Below are 16,567 nucleotides of genomic sequence, written 5' to 3'. Positions count from 1 at the left end.
TTGCCAATGACCCATTTGGGATATCTCAACAACCCTTTGCAAACTGAGCTCCCTTCTGGAAGCACCCTAAATCAGCTGTCCCTGAAGGAGAGTCATATGACCTGTAACACAAAGAGCCACATTTTTTTTCCCAGAGTGCACCGCTGAGGTCACGTCCTGCTTTGATTCTAGACACATTATCTGGGAGTGAGCCCCACTGAGTTCAATGGGACTTACTATTGGGATGGTGCTGTGCTGCACTAAGCAGGACTCCCCCTCAGAGTGAACTCAGCTATCCTAGTTCAAAATACTCTCCGCTTCCAAGAACATGGTGCCTTATCCCAGGTCAGTCTACTTGTCCACTGAATCCAGAATCGGCTGCTCTGACTGGCAATGGCCATCACATCACCTGCTACAGTGGTGCCTCGCTAGACGAATTTAATTCGTTCCACGGGTCTTTTCTTATAACGAAAAATTCGTCTAGCGAATCCCATAGGAATGCATTGAATTTTTTTTGAATTTTTTTTTTGCCCATAGGAACGCATTAATTGAATTTCAATGCATTCCTATGGGAAACCGCGATTCGCTAGACGAATTTTTCATAAAACGAATTCGTCTAGTGAGGCAACCTCCACTCGAAAAATCCTTTCGTTAAGCAGGGCATTCGTTAAGCGAGGCACCACTGTACGTCTTTTTCCTGGGTTTGCCAGAGACTGAATTCAGGATGTTCTGCATGCATTTATCACTCAGTCCCTATCCAGAGTAACGGCAGGTCGTGCCTCTCAAGCCCGTGAGACTCAACTTTCTCCCCAGGAGATTGCCATCACCTTGTTTCTTAAATCCTTGAAGCCAAGTAGCCAAACTCCCCCTCGAGAGGACTTACTGCTCCTGCTTCTTCTTCTTCTTTTTTAATTTTTTATTTATTTATTTGGTTTTTCAGATTAAAGTTTTACAATCACATATCCAACTTACATAATAACAAGAAGACAAAGAATCTCCTGGACTTTCCTCCTCCCCTTTGTGGGTCATATTGTTAGTCATTTCCTCCTGCATCTTTTATGATAATCCAAATCTTTTACCTCTCCATTATGTCCAAAACTCAACATTAAACTACAAGTGTTATTCCCATCCTACTAACGCTTTTAGCTGTTTACAAGGGTTTTTAAGATAAATTATAAATTTCCCCCCCATTCCTTATTAAAATTTTTGCCTTCCTGTTTTCTGATTCTTCCAGTCACTTTAGCAATTTCAGCATAATCCACCATCTTAATCTGCCATTCTTCTCTGGTAGGGACTTTATCTTCTTTCCATCTCTGGGACTTACTGTTCCTGCTTCTAAGCCCCGGTAGGTCCCATTCTCCAACTCAGAGAAGATTTCAAGAGTAGAGCCTTCCCATCTTTAACTTCTGGACAACATATTCCCCCCCCCACTTCTTTTCTTTTTTAAAAAAACCCCAAAGCACCATCCCAGAATGCACTGCGGTACCTTTCTTCTTCATGGCCTCTTCCATCTCCGGATTCCGTGTCACCATGACAACCTTCACCATTAAGTTGTTTCCGCCCTGCCGAATCATGTTGACAACCTGCCGGTGTCCAACCTTCACTACGTTCTGTCCATTGACCTGGAGTGGAGAGCTGATGGTTAAAGCAGTGCAGGCTGGGATGGAGGCAACGGGGCAACTTCTGAACCATTTAGCAAGAACTCTCAAGAGGACTCTCCCTCTTGGTGGCTTCCCCCAGGTCTTGGGATGCCTGGCCAAGCGAGACCTGTCTAACTGTGACTCAAATGACCTTCTGCCAGCAGGCAAGTTCATTTTAACTTAGAGAGGCCTTCCTATAAGCAGAGCTGTAAATATGTAGAAGCTTAAAGGTAAAAGTAAAGGGACCCCTGACCATTAGGTCCAGTCGTGACCGACTCTGGGGTTGCGCGCTCATCTCGCATTATTGGCCGAGGGAGCCGGCGTACAGCTTCCAGGTCATGTGGCCAGCATGACAAAGCCGCTTCTGGCGAACCAGAGCAGCACACGGAAATGCCGTTTACCTTCCTGCTGTAGCGGTCCCTATTTATCTACTTGCACTTTGACGTGCTTTCGAACTGCTAGGTTGGCAGGAGCTGGGACCAAGCAACGGGAGCTCACCCCGTCGCAGGGATTCAAACCATCGACCTTCTGATCGGCATTTACCTTCCCGCTGTAGCGGTCCCTATTTATCTACTTGCACTTTGACGTGTTTTCGAACTGCTAGGTTGGCAGGAGCTGGGACCGAGCAACGGGAGCTCACCCCGCCGCAGGGATTCAAACCGTCGACCTTCTGATCAGCAAGCCCTAGGCTCTGTGGTTTAACTTTAACCCACAGTGCCACCAGTGTCCCGCAGATGTAGAAGCTTACTGGTCTTTTAAAAAATAGATTTCATTGATATTTCACTTGCCTTGTTACAATGCTTTTCCTCTTAACTTTGCATTTCATTGCCGTTACAATAAAATATAACAAAATCCTGTATTAGTCACCTCGAGCACCACTTGGCAGAAAGGCGGGATGCAAATTTAACATACAAACGGGGTGGGGTCCAGGTTTAGTCGCACTTCGCGCAGAATAGACAAACTTAAGCCCCAGTGATTCCAACAAGTCAACTCGGAAGTAGAATTAAGGCTGCAATCCTAACCTACTCAGAGGTTGTTTACGTTGCTGGCATCCCACTGAATTAACTCCCAAGTTAGTGGGGCCGTCGCTACAGCCTAAACCTGGATGCAACTGATAAAAGAGAGAGAATTCCTTCTCCCTCTCATATAACATAGGAACTCAGCATCACCCAAAAGAACTGATTAGCAGTCAATTCAGGAAAGGACTTCATTGCTAGAATGAAACACACAAGTAGGAGTGAGCTTTAAGGCTTTAAAGGGGAACTGGGGAGGCTCACAGTAGCTACGGTCTGTTATTTTCCATCTCCGAGGGCAAAAATGCCACTGAATTCAAGTCACTGGGGAGCAAGAACAAGGAAATACTGTTTCCCTCACGCCCCACTTGTGGGCATCGCAGCAAGATCTTGCTGGTCACTGTGGGAAAATGGAACTTGGGTCTGACCCAACAAAGCACTTCTGGTGTTCCTTACGACTGAATCGGAGGATTGTGGTGGTGGTATGTATAACATGTGTGCAAAGTTGTAACAAAAGCCAAACATTTGCAGCATTATGTGCCATTCAGCTTAGTTTCTTCATGAAACGCCCATTTATTTTTAAAACAGAAATAGAACGGGCCATCAAACCTACAAACCTGTATGTTCAGTGAGGGAAAACCCTGGAAAACATAAGGAAGCTTTGGAAACTGGCAATTAGAAAAAACAACACAGGCCACGCAATGGCACAGACTTGCTTTTAAATGTATGAGCCCAGTGCAGATACCCAAGGAAGCACTCGTGCGCCCATATACACCCTCCCCGTGCAACACAATTGTAGCACAAGAGTTTGTGAGAAGCCCCGAGAGCAGCACAGAGGCATGTCTGCCAAACCATTACCTCAATGAGGAAGTCCCCCATGCGGAGACCAGCCTGCCAGGCCACACCTCCTTCATCCACTGACTCCAGGTACTGCAGCGCAGGGAAAGCAGGGGTGGGCGTGAACTCCTCAATTGGGGTCTGCGCTGTAAAGAGAGAGGTGTGTTAAGTGACGCCCCTGGAGCTATATAAGCACCTACAGGGCTGGGATGGGCAAGCGAGACCCTTGTTTTCCAAAGTCAGGAGTGAGCGGTGGAGCTTGGGAAGTGTTTAACAGAGCCGGCGCTTCTGAGCAGTGTTAGAAACTCAGATATATAAGCCAGGCGCCAAATGGCTCCTTAAACCAAGGTTACAATCGCCAAACCAGAATGTCTGGTTGCCATTTGGGGGCAAGATGGATCTAAAGCCTTATTTTTCAAATGATGGACTGGCTGTGATTGATTCTCAGCTAAACATCTGGCTAGTTCAGATGGCAACCTTGAGCTAGCTTTGGGAACTTAAAAGAAGAAAAGCCACTTGATCCAGACACAGTTCCACATATATTTTGGCCTATTCAAACCTCTTTTCCTTAATGGTGAGTGCTCATGCTCAGGCTGCACAGAAAAAGCATTTTGGTTCCGTAAATTAATTCTGATTGTGCAGATAAAATATAATGGATAGAATTCTACAGGGTGGGGCATTAGTGTATGCAAACAGTCCAGATTCAATAATCCCCAGGCATTCACCCCCAGATGGTGGAGATGTCAGGCACCATCCTGGTCCCCACACATCTTCACTGGGTCACAAGTGTTTTATAAAGCCAGGTGCAAAATGTACCTAGCGCCTGGCTAATTTCAAACACTGTTTCTCTGTGTGTGCAAAGCACCATTCTCCCCCTCGAGGCCATGACCAGCCGCTGCCACACGCATCTGGGGTTAGGCGGCAGGTCTCTATGTCAAGGTCATCCCTCCTGCAAGGTGAAGGTCAGCCCCAGCACCTGTCATTTTTTAGCACACCTTATACCCAGGCTCTCTAGCTTAAGTTAAGCCAAATATCCAGAGCCAGCCTAGCTTTCTCTCCTGGAAAACCAAAAATTGCACTATGGGTAGTAGCACCTTGTACCCAGCCTCAATTTTTAGCCATTTCCGCACCTTCTGGCACTGTTTCTCTTAGGCCGAGTAGGAAAACTTTGGTCCTTCAGATGTTTCAGGACTGCAGCTCCCACCTTCCCAGGCTATCAGCCTCCTATCAATTCTCCCTATGCCCACCATTTCCCCAACCTAATGGCCACAGCCAGTTAAGCAGTCACTAATCTTCATTAACTGATTTTGTGTTTGCTCCTGTGCCCTGAAGCAGGAGAAAGCAGTGGAGGTGGGCAGGTGGGCAGTGCAGACCTGGGCTCCTTCGACAGCCAGCCAATGGCTAGAGGTGGCCCTAGTGCCCAAGAGTGATGCTAACTCCCCCTCTCACCCTTGGCCCCTCTTAGCACAAAGCCAAATCCTTCGTTGTCCTTCTTCTGCAGCAGCACTGTCTTCTCTTTAATGATGTAGTCACTGCAAAGGAAGGAGACAAGAGGACAGGTTAGGAGGCAGTCACATTCCAATGGGAATTCCCGACTCAAACACTCTCCCAATGTACAAAGAATAACTAGAGCGTGATACACTGCCCCGCACTGCTAACACAGCATCACTCATGCAGGAAATCCATGGTGCACCTGGTTTGCAGAACTTGCTGGCTCCAGATCTCTCTTCCTTCCCCTTTCCACTGGCGAACAAAGTTCTGATACTGCAAATATGGCACCTACTGCACACTAACAATGGAACCCACTAGAGCAGTGTTTCCCAACCAGTGTGCCTCCAGATGTTTTGGGACTACAACTCCCATCATTCCTGACCACTGGTCTTGCTAGCTAGGGATGATGGGAGTTGTAGTCCCAAAACATCTGGAGGAACACTGGTTGGGAAACACTGCACTAGAGGAGGCAGCACATTGTCAAGGTTCTGAAAGGGCATGCAGGTACAATGCAAAGGGAAATAGCACTGAACTTGTTCCTGCTGTAGGAGGCTCTAGCACTGCAAATGCAAAGTGCAAAGCCTCCCTGGTCTACAGGGCTTAGGTTCTGGAAACCTAGAAGACACTGCACAACATCTGAAGCACACTCTCAATGCAAATACAGACGTCAGTGCACAGAATATACACATTGCCCCCTTGGAATGCACTGCACAGTGCTCGCTATCTACAGCTTTGCCAGCAAATTTATAAAAAGCAAAGCACGATCTTTGCATTGCAAATATACACTGCATGGTGCTGTAGCAGTGCAAATCTAGCACACAGGAAAGCAGCATGACTAATACAGAAAACACTGCACAGACATACACTCCAAGTACAGTGTCCACTGCACAACCTTTGTTACAAGCAGCACAGAGAAAAATAGAGCTTACTGCACAGGGCAACATTCCTGCCACACAGGATATACCATGCATGCTCACTGGCACTGCAACAGACTGGCATAGGTTATGCAGAACTAGCTGCATAGTCCCAGTGCACATGGCACATTCAAATCCAGAGCCTACTGCAAGTCTGGAGCAGTACTGCAAATATAAAGCCCACTGTTCAGCCACCCTATCCGGCACTGCAGAAAGAGTGCCACCACGCAGGCAGCCATTTATTCTAGCTGCAAATACAAAAACCACAAGTACTGCACAGGCTTCAGGCACTGCAAATACTGTATAACCACTTCACAGTACTGCAAAACTGAAAGTGCAGTGCCTGCTGCTGATAGACACAGCACTGGGTGGTTAGAATGGCACACAGCCATGAATCCAGTTCACTGGATATGACAAAAGTACTGTACTCTGCAGGCTTCACTGTGCTGGTACTTATCCCCACAAAGAATCCAGAGTTCACTGCTGACAGCAATCTGACAGGGAAACAGACAGCAGACAGGAGCTCCCTGTTTGGCAATCCTACAATTCTAGTCAATAACCAAAAGCACTGCCACTCCAGCTGCCCTGACATCATTCCTCCAAGTTTCCATATGCTACTTCCCTCATCACGGATCCCAGTTACAGGCCTTACAACATGCACCCACAGCAGTCTCTACAACAGGTCCACTGAGCCAAACTTGGCCCACAGGTCATGTGCCACCAAGGACTTAATAAACCCCTTTTTGTTGCCTGCCAGGACTTCAGAAACAGGAAGGCCACCAAAGCACCTAGCAGGCCACACGATACACGTGGCTGGTGAGCAGCTTGATCTGGTGGGTCGCTGACCTATCCCATATTTACTTGAGTCTGTAGAAAGCATACCCTTAGCACACCACAGCTGCTATTCAATGCACACAAAGCATTAGAAAGAGAAACAGGCACAGTCCATATTGGAAACAGTTAAGAGGTTTATGTGTAAGAGATGTGCTCTTTTAAAGCACATTTTTGACTGGCAGATGAACACATACAAGCAACACGCAGCGAACAGAAATGTGCGATGCTGCCACACCCACAGATAGCAACGCTGCCGACAGAAGGAGATTTCCTGGATACAGAGCAGACTTGGGGAAGCTGTGTCAAGTGAACAGGCACCATCTCACATAGAGCACAGCTCACCATGCTCACGAGTGAACTCCTGAGTTCCAGCATGTAAGTGCATGGTGATAACATCCTCACGCCTTGTATAAATCTAATCCCCATCCGAAACACAGCAATGCTCAGCACCCCAAATACTTCTAAAGTATATTTATTTACTGCATCTCTAATGCCACCCAATAACCAAAACAATGCACCTTCGTCATGTGCTAGACTGACACTTTGGGCTTCCATGTACCTCCAAGTATAAGTGGCACAAGCGGGGGAAAAACCCCCACACCATCTCCCAGTCCCCGTCTTCATACAAATCCCTCTATGCTAGGGAAGCATAATCCTGCACAGAATATCCCTGGGAGAGAAGCATGGGGAAAAGGACTATCGTGCATCTCAGTTCAAGGCCAACCCTCTTGAGGTTAGAACCCCTGAGATTCTAGCGATCCACATGGACCCAACCAGTGGAAAGGAACAAGAACAGGGAAGCGGCTCACACTTGCTCCAAGTCCCATCTTCTGAAGCGAGGGCACTTATCGCAACAGTGCTTTACAGAAGCAAAAACCTTTCTCCCCCCAGCATTTTGGACACCCGGACCCAGCACCCTAGGTAGCAAACTGCAAGTGACAGAACAGTTTTCCTTTGATGAGATCATATCATAACATTAACATATATTTAACACATATATGAGTTCTCTGCAGAAACCAATGGCAAAGCAAGGCCTTGGAAAGATCTCCTTTTTGTTCCTTATCCTTGCAGGCCCAATCCAAGATACAACTAAACCTAGCTGCACACGGCTGCAGTTTTAAACACTGCAGTGTAACTGTAAAGGGATTTGGAAGCTCAATCTTCCAATTAAAAAGTGCATGGCTTATTCCGTTAGATATAATATATGCAGGGACTGGTATACGTATTCAAGGGTTAACACGCCAATACGATAAATGTGACAGCATGCATTGAAGCATGCATGTTATGCTCAAATGTTCACAAGTCAATGCAGACTCCGTATACAGTAATCTGTATGCACACAGTAAGTTAAGCTTATGTTCATGCACCAAATATATACATTTGGATCCACAGACCACAACATGCAACTGCACAAATTTTTCACATGGATGTTAAAGGTGAACTGGGGGGTGGGGAGAGGAGGATCACATTAAAAGCATACTACTGTATACTCATGAACAAACCTGTATGTAAAACTGTCTGCATGCAACAGAATGTCACAAAGATAAATCACTACACATGTACATAACCAATGCACATGCTTGGAAGGAGTGTTGTTTAGTATGTGTAGAGGATATAGCACATCATGCTCCACAGGGCCAGGCTTTTACTATGAAGAATAGAACAAACCATAATCCAGAATGCATGTGTGTTGCTTACCAGCACACAGCTCTGTGCATATGCATAGACCAGGCATTAACACATATACATCACAGAGAGGCACATGCACACATACAATACTTTGCTTCCCAGAACTCCTCAGCCACCATAATCTCAGGGCACGATACAGTTATGACGGCAGCATTCATCAATAGTGAAGCTGTATGCAGCGGGTGGCGCCCATGCAGATGTGCACACACACACACACACACACACATTCAAACTTCACAGACACATAAGCATCCACAACCACTTCACAGTGTACACGGAGAGTCTACATACACCCATGTCGTTCGTTCCCACCCTCAAGAATCTTCATGCACACAGAGGCACTACCATGCATACCTTGCACAAATCATTCCCAGAAGCTCTCTGTGCGCCCATACAGAGGCACACACAAATCGTGTACGAATACACAGCACACCCCGACCCGTATGTAGAGATGCATGCACACGCACACACTAGCCCTGACTGACGCACATTGCGCGCGCACACACGCGCAATCCTCTCAAAAACAGGCACACACACCTCTCTCCGTAAGAGGCATGCTAATCTCCCACCCCCCTCCCCCGGACTCTCCCTCGCTGCCTCGCGCGCGCGCGCGCTCACATACCTAATCTCTCTGGCAAGCACCTTCAACCCATCACACACCGTCAGCATCGTCCCCCCGTGGCTCCCACTCGCATCCATCCATCCATCAATCCGGGCGGGCGCGCGCAGGCTGAATGGCCGGATGCATGGAGCGGGGGAGGCGTTGTGCGCGGAGGGCGCGAGCTGGGAGCCGGCAGCGGCGCTGGATGACTGACTGAATGGCTGCATGAATGGCGGGCGGGTGCGCGGGCGTGAATGGGCTGCGGAGGGCGGGCGCGAGGCGAAGGGATGAATGGGGCGCCGGGGAAGGGGGCCCGCGAGGCATGAATGGGGGCCGGCTCCGCTGGGCTGGGAGGCCGCCGCCGCCGCACGGGCCAGGGCCCCACGGCCGTGCCTGCCGATGGCTGCTCCGCTTCCTCCTCCTCCTCTTCCGACCGTACCTGTAGATGTACCAGACGCTCCGGCGCCGGGGCCCCAGGGCCGGCCAGCTGGACGAGAGGGCCGGCTGCTGCTGCTGGCTCCCGCCGCCGTCGTAGCGGGCCATGGCTCCGCCGCCGCCGTTGATCCCAGGCCCCCAGCCGCCGCTGCCGCCGCCGTGGGGCCCAGCCACATTCTAGGGGCGCGCGGTGGGATGGGGAGGCGGGCGGGGGGCGCAATAGCGGCAGTAGCGGCAGCAGCAGCAGCGGCGGCGGCGGCGGGAGGGCTGCACCATACTCACATCATGGCACCGCGGGAAGGAAGGAAGCAAGGAAGGAGAGGACGGCGGCGACGACGGAGCAGGAGGAGAAGAAGAGCGGGGGGCTGACGGGCTGGCTGGCAGGCCGGCCTGCCGGCCTTGTTCATTGGCAGCAGGAGCCGAGTCCAACGCCGCCGCCGCCGGAGCGAGCGGGAGAGCGCACGCCGACCAGCCGGCACGCTTGCTTAACCCCTTGCGCACAGGAGCACCCGGCGATGCCGCGGCACTGCAGGAAGCGGGCAGACCGGCCGGCCGGATGGCTGGCTGGCTGGCTGGCCCAGCTGGCTCAACCTCTCGGTCGGTCGTGGGTAGCGGCGAGAGGGAGCCCCGCGCCTCTGAGCATGTGCAGAGCGCCTGGCGCGGAGTATCCGCAAGGAGAGCGCACGTGCACCCGACACACACACACACACACACACACACACACACACACACACACACACACACACACGGCATGAGTTCGGGCACCTCTCACATTTGAGAAAGTAAAGATTGCAAGAGAGATGATACTCATGGTCTTCCCCCTCCCACCACAAACGCACACCCCCAAGACAAATCCTTCCTCAATTAAGACTGTTTTGCGCTCTACCGGATCAATTGGAAAGCAGCACCCTATGACAACAGAGGAGGCAGGACAGACAAGCCAAAGGGCCCTTCTTCACCCCAACATCTCATTCATGTTTTTTGTTACTCCATACCATAAGAAGTAGTGAGGGCCACTATCTTAGATAGTCATAAAAGGGGATTAGACAAAGTTACGGAGCATGAGACTATCCGTGGCTATTTGCTATGGTAAAGGAAGAAGCCTCTATCCACTGGGGGTGGCGGCAATAAGCATGTTCTGCTTGTGGGTTTTCCAGAGGCATCTGTCTGGCTATTATGGGAAACAGGATGCTAGACTGAATGTCCTTTCCTTAGTCAAAACCAGCAGGGCTTGTTCTGTGTGAGAGGATACCCTGTGGAAATAGAAGCCACCACGCCAGCTACGGTTGCCTTTCCACTCTGTAACAAAACTGAATTTTAGGTCTAGGCAATGGCTCGCTTTCTGAACAGCTGGCTCCATCTCTCTGGAAAGAGCTCCCTTATGATCCCCTCTCTCACTTGAGTCCTCCTGTCAAAAGGCTCTAGGATCACTGTATAAATAGGTTTCCTCACTCCCAGCAGTAGGACTTTTTCACTGGATGACGGCTCCCTATAGGAACAGCCACAGGAGGAAATGGATTTGCCTTTGGAATCGGGGCAAATCTTTATCTTAGTCCTCTGCTCCTGGTGCCATAGCTGCATTTGGAGCTAGGCAACTCTCCTTTAAGCAGTGGCACCAGGACCAGCTGCAGATTCAGGGAAGAAGGGAACCTTGGGTAGAAAATCAGCAATGAGTGGGACAGGGTCACCCCGAATGCATGAATGGCTCCATTGCCGCCATGTTTTCAGCAAGCAAGGTTTTGACAGCTGCTTTTTCATGCAGGAACACCAGAGCCCATCACAGTCCCAAATCCCTTTACACATTACATTCCACATAGTTCCTGCATATACATCATAGGGTGCACCTGAATTCCCCCCTTACTTCAGAGTACGCGTACTCAGGATAAAGCTACAAGTACCAGTGATTTCTATGGGATTTGCCTCCAAGCAAAAATATGCATAGGACCGCACAAACAGAGACTTTATAGCTTAATTCTGTGCAGCATAACTTGGCAGTGAATACAATTTTGGTGAGTGAGTGTTACTTCCAAGTAAATAGCACACAGCGTTGGTGCCCTGTGAAAGTTTACTTGGGAGTTTGCTGTGCTGAATTCAGAGCGAGCTTATAAATTAACCTTTGCAGGTAAGGTTGTGCTTTATCTTCCCAACCATCATGCAACTCTCTGTCTCATCCTTCAAGTTGCAGAACAGCACCGTCACCCCACCCGCCCACCATCTTTCTCTCACAGACATGTAAAATAAGCTAGTATTCTTCATGTACGGCTAGTCATATTTGCATTTGCACACTCACACATACAAGCAGGCAGGCTCGTAAAGAGCAATCGTCCTGCTCACCTTAAAGAATTTCCTCTAGGAAATTTCCGTGAAGGTGTTCCTTTTACAAAAAGTGGTTCTTTTTTATAAAGGTCACAAATGTCAAACACAGGCGCCTACAAACAAGATAATAACTTACACAGATATATTTGCAAGGCTGCACAATATTTCATACGGTATTTGCATGGTAGGCTACACAGATAGTTGCTGGGGGGGGGTTGTCCCAGAGAAGATAACAGAACAAGGGAAAGGATATCTTCCTCTGGAGTGCATAGAAGTCTGACAAATCACTAAGCAAGGCTAAACTTCAATACAAAGGCTTTGAGCCACCAAGACACTCGATATATGTCATTGAAAGCAGCCCCACATGTCCCATCCCACCCCACCCCAATTGGCAGAAGTTCACTCAAGTACCTGTGCTGTAGATCAGACAAATTAGATACTTTTCAATGCTTTTTGTGGTGTATATATATATTTTTAAAAAGCACACATTCCTATAGCCACGAAAGTTGATTGGGGGAGGGAGGAGATACTATTTTTCAGACTGCTGGTATGTACAGAGACCCGATATTGACATGTATGCAAAAGGCACACTGTCACAAGGTCAGTAATGTTTAAACAATCTCGATAAGGTCACTGAACTAGAGTGACACATTACCGGTGGTGATGTTTGTCTCATCAGGTGGGGGCAAACTGCATGTTACTTGCAGATGCACGTAATAAAGCATTAAGAGTTTTTTAAAAGAAATAAAAGGAAGGAAATAAATAAATAAATAAAAGAAAAAAGAAAAGAAAAGCAGCTTTGGGAGGGACCCATTTTGAGAAGGGAATCAGTGTGTGGGGTGTGCGTGTGCTTAACCCTTCCTCCTCTGGACACTTCTCTCTGGACACTTCTCTTAATCTCTCCCATCCTGCCCACCCAGCCAAAGCTGCTTCCCCCTCTGCAGTATTTCAGCTGCAGGTTTGCCCCCATAAATTCAGAGCCTACCGTTAAGCAGTGGCTAAAGGTGATTCACAAGAGGTCAGCATGAAGGGGAAACTAACTGCCTATTTCTGACACAATACAGAAGGTGGGAGCAACTGCTGCTGCTGCAGTATATAACAAGAACTGTATTCTGCCCCCTGGGCAGGATAAATGGGACAAAACGTCAAGTGTGCATAAGCTCTCAGTCTTTCTCTCCCACATGGGCACACAACGTTCAGTAACTTGGCATGCAAGGCGGTGAAGTAACAATGCACAGCTCTTTGCAAGATACAGTGTGCAAACTCTCTAAAACTAACAGCCTTCTCCTTCAACACACACTTCCCTGCAACGGTTGCATCTGCCTTCTCATGACTTCTGCTTCTTAGTTCTTCGGAGTCAAGAGATTTATCTCCCCCATTGGTGGGTGAACCTTGTCCTGCACTAGCAAACAAGTCTCCCACTTCAAATTTTATTCCCGTTACAGAAGCAGGTCAGGGCACAGGTGAAGCAAAATGGGTCACAACAGGGAAGGGGAGAGATGCGTGCTGATTATTTCCCTGCCACCAAAGCACTCCCATTACACACTGCCCACCCTGGCTGGTCTAACGCCCACTCCACTCACCCAGTCACGTCTGTCCCCATGGTGCTGCCCAACTGGTTCACGTGGCCGCTGGCATCCTGGCATGACCCATCTTCTCTGTCTGGCTGCAGGCAAAGACCACTGCCCCAGGGGGTTCTGGGCCTATCCAGCCACTTGGCACCGAGAACCCTAAGCAGGAATCGTGCGAGCCCCGTGGTGGGAAGAAGGAGGGGCGAGCTTCTGCACAGGCGAGCAGACCCTCCGCGGCGGCACCTCGGCCAAGAGCTCCGGATCAAGCGCTCCCGTTTCCAGATTCAAAGCCAGCCCAGTTTCAGATGCACTGCCTGCCTTCTGAGCTCAAGGACATTTGCCGACAGAAGGAAACACAGCGCAGTGCGAATCGGAGCATCAGCGGCACACAGGCTCGGAATAACTGGGTCCGCTGGGGAGGGAGAGCCAAATGGAAGGATCCAGGGCGACGGGGAAGGGTGGGGCAGAACTCAGGTTGAACTGTGGAGGACAGCGGTTTGAGATTGAGGGTCACAGGCAGGAGCCCAAGGGATGGAACAGAGGAAGGGAGCCAGTCGTGCACACAAAAAAACCCCCCACCAGAACACTGAGATGTTCCCTGTGGCATGTGGGTCACAAAGGAGGGCAGAACTGCCAGTGGTGGGAATGGCTGGGGTTGTGGGGGAGGAGGCCAGAATTTCAGAGGCAAGTGGGGACACGGATCAGAATTTGGGGCATATCACTACAGTAAGGAGGTGAGTTAAGGAACGTAGGGCTTGGAAACTAGAGTAGGCGATGTGAGCTGACTCTGCAGTAATAATACAAGTTTTGGGATAAAACAAAAGGATTTCGGGCAGGAAGGGTCCAGCAAAGTGACAAGCTTCATTTGTAGTTGTTCATCTTAGCACTTAGCCAGGGGAGGGTGAATGACAGTGGAGGTCAGTCCATTAGGGCGAATGGAGCTCTGACCCACCAACCTCAGTCTGTCCCCAGCCAGCTGCCTCTTTCCTTACAACCAGTCTAGGGGGTGGCTCTGCCTGTCCTTGGGTCTGGCTCCACCTACTGTTGGTCTCCCTGCATTCAGCCCTATAGTCTGCATGGGCACCAGCCATCATTGGTGAAAGAGGGTCAATGGGCATGAGAGAGAGCAAAGAAGCCTGTCATCCCGGTGCCAGAATTGTAGAGGTAGTGTACATGGTGGGGGTGGGGGTGGGGAGAGGTTACACTAAGTCATAGAAGATGGGTGTATCACCAATTTATGTTGGAAACGTGAAGAGATTGAAGGGACATTTATACACATGTGGTGGGGTTGCAAGAAAGCCAAAGACTATTGGGAGATGATATACTCAGAACTAAAAAAGATGCTAAGGGTTCCAAGAAACCAGAGATGTTCTTATTGAGTATAGTAGAGGGGGAAATACCCAAGAACGTCTTTTCCTCTACGCAATAACAGCGGCCAGAATAATTTATGCCAGAAGTTGGAAGGGAAAAAATAGTCCCGCAAAAATAGACTGGCAGATTAAGCTAATAGAATACGTGGAGAATAATAGAATATGTTGACTGCAAAGATAAGAAATCAAGATGAGTCGGATATTCAAGAAGAGTGGGAATCCTTAAAGAGTGGTGAATATTTAAAGAAATATAACAATCGGGTAAGCTTCTAAGTGGAGTTAGATATATGAGCAGCAGTTAAAACATGTAGAAGAGGGGTGGTAATTAAGAAGATGCAGCTTAACAAGGATGAAATAAGACCCCATGGAGGGATGTGTGTGGAAGTCAAAGAGTGTAAGTTAATCGATGACAATTGTATAACTGATGTATTAAGATATGTAAAATGCATATATATATATTTTTAGAAAAAAAGATTGGTGTATCAATTAGGATCAGGGGCAAACTACATGTTACACACAAAAGTGTGTTAACTATAGGCCAGGGACCCTTAAGAAACTGTGATTGATATCAGGGAAATGGTAGCAAGGAAGCCTCATGGCGCAATGGGTCAGTATACCTGGCTGTTAACCAGAAGGTTGCTGGTTTGAGCCCACCCAGGGGCGGCTATGAGCACGATTCCTACATTGCAGGAGGTTGGACTAGATGACCCTGGGGGTGCCTTCCAACTGTACGATTCTATGAAATCTAAGGTGAGGAAGAATGAGAGAAGGTGCTTAATCCTCTCTCCACCTGCTGTTTTCAAATTCTCATTTTCCCTCCCTGTGGGGTTTTAAATGTGTCGTTTGCCCTTGCCAGGTTCTAAGAATGGACTACTTTAGTCGGCTTTTAAGTTTTCAGTTTAAGACATGCCCAGAGAGGACTTAAGAAATCTTGAGTCTACATCAGACTCTTAATCTACCTGGGAAGTTTGCCACCTCTTGTCAGTTCTTTTTATTCATGGGCTGACAAGAGGCCTGTAAACTGAGACAGCGGTAATATGTACGAGATTTAAGAAGCCTAGGCTGGGGAGCTACAGACAGAGTCCAGTAACCATTTGGAGCTGCAGGGACTGGGAAATGGTCATGGAGCCTGGAAGCAGGTTAGCGGGCGGCAATCGCCTGCTCCGCCAGGCCTTTGAGTCGGCACATCAAGGCATGCTCCAGATTTGAGGGGGTCCTCAGCACAGTGTCCTTTGGGGCTCTTCTCCCATGCCCGTGAGCCTCCCACTAAACAGACCCTGTGGTGTGGCACTGGACAGCACTGGTTTTAATTTTCCCACAATGCCCCACCGAGCCAAGCTGAGTGTAACTCCAGGGTATTGTGGGAAATGTAAATGGCTCCTTGTAGCTGCCTCCTGTTGGGTGAGCAGGGGGAGGGGGTCTAAGGCAGGAATCAGTGCCAGTGGGTCGCACCAGACTTTTGGAACCAGGCAGTTGCCTGAGGGTGCCGTGCTGCTACCAGCCCAGTTGGACGAGGGCAAAGAGACCCGAGCTGCAGAGCCTCCAAGTGTCCCTATTTTCCAGGGACAGTCCCGGATTTCTAGACGCCGTCCCGATTTCTGGTTTGATCCGAGAACATCCCGCTTTTCCTTAGGACGTCCCTATTTTCATCAGAGAAATGTTGGCGGGTATGGAGTTATCTGAGCCATCTGAAGGCAGCCCGGTATAGTGAAGTTTTCAATGTTTAATGTTTCATTAAGTTTTTATATATGTTGGAAGCCACACAGAGTGGCTGAAGAAACCCAGTCAGATGGATAGGGTACAAATAGGAAAAGCATTATTATTATTTTATTACAGTAAGGAATAGGGCAGGGACGCAGGTGGCGCTGTGGTTTAAA

General features: G+C 48.9%; 1 protein-coding gene across 3 annotated transcripts in view; it reads right to left on the bottom strand.

Moving 5' to 3' along the window:
- SHANK1 (SH3 and multiple ankyrin repeat domains 1) overlaps positions 1 to 16,567 on the bottom strand; it is a 113,259-nt gene that overhangs the window by 19,929 nt on the left and 76,763 nt on the right. For all 3 annotated transcript variants that reach the window (XR_015946537.1, XM_088655022.1, XM_060281102.2), the window contains exons 15-17: positions 4,919 to 5,001; positions 3,491 to 3,615; positions 1,466 to 1,601 (exon numbers count right to left, since the gene is read on the bottom strand). Coding sequence is in view for 2 of the 3 variants with exons in the window: in XM_088655022.1 (XP_088511148.1) it covers positions 1,466 to 1,601; positions 3,491 to 3,615; positions 4,919 to 5,001 (344 nt within the window). In the remaining variant the exon portion in view is untranslated. The remainder of the gene's footprint in view (positions 1 to 1,465; positions 1,602 to 3,490; positions 3,616 to 4,918; positions 5,002 to 16,567) is intronic.

This window comes from Zootoca vivipara, chromosome 12 (assembly GCF_965207765.1).
Source record: "Zootoca vivipara chromosome 12, rZooViv2.hap1.1, whole genome shotgun sequence".
Lineage (NCBI taxonomy): Eukaryota > Metazoa > Chordata > Lepidosauria > Squamata > Lacertidae > Zootoca > Zootoca vivipara.
This window is presented reverse-complemented; position numbering and strand designations above follow the sequence as displayed.